Source organism: Pinus tabuliformis, chromosome 6 (genome assembly GCF_031772625.1).
Source record: "Pinus tabuliformis cultivar Carrire ecotype Pingquan chromosome 6, CPIR1, whole genome shotgun sequence".
Lineage (NCBI taxonomy): Eukaryota > Viridiplantae > Streptophyta > Pinopsida > Pinales > Pinaceae > Pinus > Pinus tabuliformis.
In genome coordinates this window covers 464,621,448-464,627,316 of record NC_142292.1, presented here as the reverse complement: position 1 = coordinate 464,627,316, position 5,869 = coordinate 464,621,448, and the positions used below count along the sequence as shown (strand labels likewise).

The 5,869-nt window shown below is 36.6% G+C and overlaps 1 protein-coding gene across 1 annotated transcript; it reads right to left on the bottom strand.

The window, feature by feature from the left end:
- Nucleotides 1-4,557: 4,557 nt before the first annotated feature.
- On the bottom strand, nt 4,558-5,220 carry LOC149259324 (uncharacterized). Its single transcript, XM_089453859.1, has one exon. It carries the CDS (start codon nt 5,218-5,220, stop codon nt 4,558-4,560), a length of 663 nt encoding a protein of 220 aa, XP_089309985.1.
- Between the last annotated feature and the right edge of the window lie 649 nt (nt 5,221-5,869).

Genomic DNA, 5,869 nt, shown 5'->3' with positions numbered 1-5,869 from the left:
TGTTAGCGGATCAATATATTTTCTTTTAGAAACAGAAGTCCACAAATTCTCAGAAGAAATGAGCCTCCAGCTGAGCTTTGCTGCTAAAGATTTGGAGAAGCAATCAAGATTTTTTATACCCCAACCTCCCCACTCTTTAGGGCGAGCCACTTTATCCCAAGCAATCCAAGGGGTGACTTTCTCCGACTTCGACCCCGCCCAAAGGAACCTGCTACATAATTTGTCAATTGAGGATAAGATTCCTTTGGGAACCCAAGTCAGACTAGCCTAGTAGACTGGGATTGCCATCAGAACAGATTTTATTAACACTAACCTTCCTACCTTGGTGTTGCGGTAAAAACACAACACCCCCCATTATTGATGCGTCCGCTTCAATAATGGGGACCCTTTCTATAAAAATTTTGGCTAAGCACCTTTTTGATTTTTATTTTAATTGATTGCCCTACGCTTTCGTTAATTTTTAGTTTTCTTTGGATTCTTGTTTTGACTGCTTTGTTAAAACCGATTTTTTATAAGCTTCACATTGACGCTTGTTTCGCCTCATTTGGTCAACCGGTTTGAAAATGGCACTCCTTTGAAGTCTCATCATTTATCTAGCCTGGGTTAAAAATGCATAAAATGCACCATATTGCATTTTGTAAATAAATTAGTTCAATAAGCCATTCATTTTAAATATTAACCCGTAGCGAGTTTTTACTAACATTTGTCATTTTTAGTTATGCGGCCAAATCATTAAGTAGCGGGATTTTAGTAATCTACTCCAATAAATTACTAATCTCGAAAATCATAATTTCAAAGTGGCTGTAGTTTATTTTTCATTTATTTTCCAAGTCGCTGTAGTTTAGTTAATTTCATAACTAAATTTCATTAAAATAAAATCAAAACAAAACACTAATTTTATATATTAAATTTCAAAATAATTAAATTAATTATTATATAAAATATAATTAATTTAATTAAATTAAAATTTAATATTTAAAATTAATATATATAAAATAAAATTAATTGCATCGGATTTTTTATTGCATCGCAAATCTTATTCACAATACATTTTCAAACCCCCGATATACATCATACCTCCACCTCCGATGCGATATCGCATCGGGAAATTGTACTTAACATATTTAAAAAACCCATTAGTCATTTCCGATGCGAGTTGCCGATAAAGAATATTTCATGAGCTCCGATGCGAATGAGCGATATGAAAATTTGCCGATGAGTGAAAGGTGGAATGGAGCATTAACTTATATGGTAAGGTTAGTTAATGGTAAGGTTTGTAAGTTATTTGTTTTCTTAAACTTCCACTCATACGTATGAGTGAAGTGAGGACATGTAGGTATATTAGTTTAAATATATAATATAATATATTAAATTAATTTTTTAATATTTTAAAATTAATTAATATATATTATTTAATTAATAAATTTTAAATTAATCATATTAATTAATTTATAATAGTTAATTAATTTGATTAATTTAAATTTAAACATTATTTAGTATAGTATTAATTAGTTTTTTTAATTAGATTAAATTTGTTTATAAATAGTTTAATAAATAATTAGTTTAGTTTAACTTAACAATTAAATTAGAATTTATTATTAGATAATTAGAATGCTAATTTAGGATTTAATTTTTAATTTAAATTGTCATTTTTTTAGCCCAGCAATAGAATTTCCAGATTTACATCAGATTTGACCCATCAACTTTGGAAGCTCATAAATTGAGTTCTACTTGGCCAAATGAGGCCCAGGACGGCTCATTGGAAAGAGAAAATCAAGCAGAACATTTTGAAGGAGGTTTCACCAACAGATTTGGTCATTTATTGGGCCAAAAATCAGGCAGAAGATCAGGCTCCGAATTTTGGAAACAAAATCAATTTTCTGAGTTATTGTTTTCAATTTCATTTGTCCAGAGCCTCTTCTAATTGCAGATCCATTGGCCAATGATATCCTTTGCCAATCAAATCATTCCAAGCATCAATACGTAGCTTATATTTTGTTTTTATTATTTATTTAAATAGAATTTGATTGAGTTTGATTTAATTGCCAGAAATGATATTTTGATTGCATTTTAATTTATTTTGATTTCTTTTGCAGAAAAACAGTGGAAAAGATATGGAGAAAAGGATTTCAAGCAATGAGAATGCTCCAGCAATTGAAGATCAGAATTAGGAGCAAGTAAAATTGGATTTAGCAGATTTCTCTTCAACAAACTCTTCTCTCAAGAATTCCTTGACAAATATTATAAATAACAAATTGCAGAATGTAAAAAGGGCTGCTCTCCTCTGCAATTTTAGAGCTTCTAAAAGCACTATTGTAATTGGAATTTAGAGTTGTAGGAGGGAGGACAGAAAAATCTCAGATCTGGGGATCATTGAGGATTTTCCCTTTGTATATTGAATTATGCATGAAGAACAAAGCTTGCACTATTGTGGCTCTAGTTTAGAAGGCAGAAATTCAATCAATGTAAAGGGCTGTTGGAGACCAAGGACAGAGAAATGGATGCAATAAATTGGTATTTTTAATACTACTGTTTTAAATATCAGTTTCATTTTATGGTAACAGGAATGTGTCATTTTATTCATGTTTGTGCACTATTGTCAATATGGGTAATTTGTCTCAATCTTGTTATTATGTACCTCTGTTTTTATGGATTAATTTCTCATTTTGGAGTAACTACTTACTCTGAAATCTGTCTTATGAAACTGATTTATTGAATAATAATGTGTGTGAACTATTTCTACATATCATTATTCAATTATTGGATTTATTGATTTGATAATCAATATCATTTTGTGAACTACTTCCTGAATGTTGTTGATTTATTATTTCAGTTTTAAGGTCTCAATAGAATGTGTTTTGGTAACCATAATATCAGTTAATTGAACTACTTCACTAACTTGATATTCATTATAAACAAGACATATTTAAATCCCAATATTTTAATTATCTTGCTCTTAGTTGGGTTAGATCTATATCTGCCTAATTAAGATAGGATTTAGATTAGTTTCTTTTGTTTGCATCATAGAATAATCGTGCATTTAGAGTAAATTCTACATTCTTTTAAGTCCTCTCCTCAAAGAGGCAAAACTTTAGTTGTGGCTTGGCTGAGCCCAAATCAGCTTAAGGGTCATTCTCTTGCCTGATCAGCAAGGAGAAGTGATCTGATGTCCCTGTCTATTGGTAGTTAAAGATACATTATAAACCAATAGCAATAGGGAGAAGGTAACTGGACCTAGATGAACAGTCGGAGCCACCACACCAAACGGAAAATGAGCTGCTTTTAAGGTCCGGACCGGGTGGTTATCCCCCAATGTTGTTGCAGCGATTTTCGAGGCATCAACACCTGGATAGCCACTTGAAACTCCAGTGTTTCAGTTTGGATTTAATTTTTACAAGTATCCATTTCCAATCTTTGATCCTATAATTATCGAAAGAACCCCAGGTATTTAAAGGCATCCTCCAGCGATTTGACCTCAAAATTTAGGACCAGCTCCACTCTGCGCACCAGCTCTCTGGACATACCTGTACTTGTGAGAGTGGATTTTCTCTCATTTATGCAGAGACCTATAGCCTTCAGGAAAAGGTCCAAAATTTTCTTGAGCGTCCTACAGTCCTCGAGACTTCCATTGCTGAACAGGATAATGTCATCCACGAAAAGGAGGTGGGTGACCCAAAAGTTTACCGCTACTTCAATGCCTTTGAGGGTCCCCTGCCTTTTTGCGTCCTGAATCATAAGGCTGATGCTGTCTGCTGCCAGCAAAAACAAAAGAGAAGAGAGCGGACAGCCTTGATGTAGGCCACGCTTAGGACTAAAAAAACTGGAGGCCGCTCCGTTGATCAGCACAGCAATGGAAGAAGAAGAAACACAACTCATAACCCATCTCACAAAATCATACCTAAAACCCAGATGTGTTAGCAGAAGCCTGAGATACAGCCAGCTGATTCTGTCATAAGCCTTTGACAGATCGATTTTGACAACTGCTCCTTTGTTTTTTCCCAATTTTTAGACTATAGTTTCTTGAGCCACTCCGACTGCTTCATGAATTTGTTTGTCGTCTAGAAAGCCAAATTTCTTAGGTGATATATTTCTGGAGAGGACAGGTTTAAGCCTGGAGGCAATAACTTTTGCAATAATTTTGTAAACACAGGTGCACAGTGAAATGGGCCTGAATTCGTCAAAAGAAACCGGGAGATCCGATTTGGGAATGAGGGCTAGAAAAGTGGCATTGAAAGGATGATGGATTGTACCTGTACGCCTGGAATCTTCCACAACTGCCACTAGCTCGTCTCCAATGAATTCAAAAAAGTGTTGAAAAAATTCGACAGTCCAGCCATCCGGGCCTGGACTTTTGTCCTTTTGCATTGACTTGAGGATGTCTTCTACCTCCTCCTTAGTAACAGGCGCCATGATAGAATCATTTCCTTCCTCCTCTATGAACCTTGGGAAGAACTGCGCTACTCTTATAACTTCTGCAATAGAAGCTTCCTTTGTCACTTTGTAAAGATTCTTGAAGAAATTGACCCCTAATGAGGCCATATCTTCAAAAGAACGTGCCTATTCACCATTGGCTTTCTTCATTTCCCAGATTGTATTTGAATTTTTCCTTCCTTTAGCGTAATTCTGAAAAAACTTGGTGTTATCGTCCCCCGCCTGCAACCAGATCACTCTACTTTTTAATCGCCAGCTTTCCTCTCTTTGCTGAAGGATTCTCCTCCTTTCCCTCTCCAACTCTTGTAGTCTAGCCCGAGCTTCTACTGATCCATAGCCATTACCACCTGGGGTTTCCAGGAGGGCAATCTCAGAGTTAACATTTTCCAGCGTTTCTTCTTCCTTCAGTTTCTTTTGGAGGGCCCATTGTTTAGATGCGACCTTCATCCTTTTTAAATTATCCATAAAATTCTGACTGCGACTCTCATCTTCATTGAAAGCATCTTTCTTCCAAGTTTTATGGAATAAACTGATATAAGTTTCATCCGAGAGCCAAGAGGCATTAAATTTGAAGGGAGTGCCCGGTTTGGTGAAAACTCCTTTCACTTCCAGGAAGACAGGGAAATGGTCCGATAGACCACCTTCCCCAACCCAATGTCTAAAAGCCTGTAAATTTTCTGCCAGCGATTCACCGAGCAGAAATCGATCAAGTTTCTTCCCAATCCATTCTTCTGCAATTCTTTGATTCCTCCATGTCGGGCGCAACTTGAGCAGAGGGACGTCCACCATGAGAGAAGAGGCCAGTTTATTTTGAAAGAAATCAGTAAGGGGATCGACCCTGGCTCTGACCCCCCAAGATTCAGTCACCCCCAACGAAAAATTAAGATCTCCTCCAATTATAAGATTTGGGTGCGACAGAAAAGACTTTGCAAAGAAAGAGTTCTAGAACCTCTCCCGATCCAAGACAGGACCATAGACATTAAGAATATGTAACGGGATGCAGAGTTCATTGGAATATAGTTCCACAGCCAAAACATTTTCCGATCCCTAGGAGGAGATCTCTCGAAGGAACTTCGCGTTAAAGCCCAGAGCCACCCCTCCCGAATGACCATTCACATCAATGGCATGGAAGGTTCAGCCCAGAAAGAGCTTAACGAGACATCCTGTAACTTCTTCCCCCTTCCATAGAGTTTCTTGAATTAGAAGAATGTCAGGTTTGTTGGTCCTGACCAGATCCTTTAGAGCTAGTTTTTTGGGCAAACTAGCTAGACCCCTGTAATTGTAGGATAAGATGATCATTGGGAAACCTCAGGGGGTGTCCGCTTTTCTCTAAGCACCCCTGGCAGAGACATCTGCTTCCCACCAGCAATATCGATGACAGCCTTCAACTGTGCCTTTGACAGATTAGATTTCCTTCCTCTTAGCTTCCTCGGGCCTG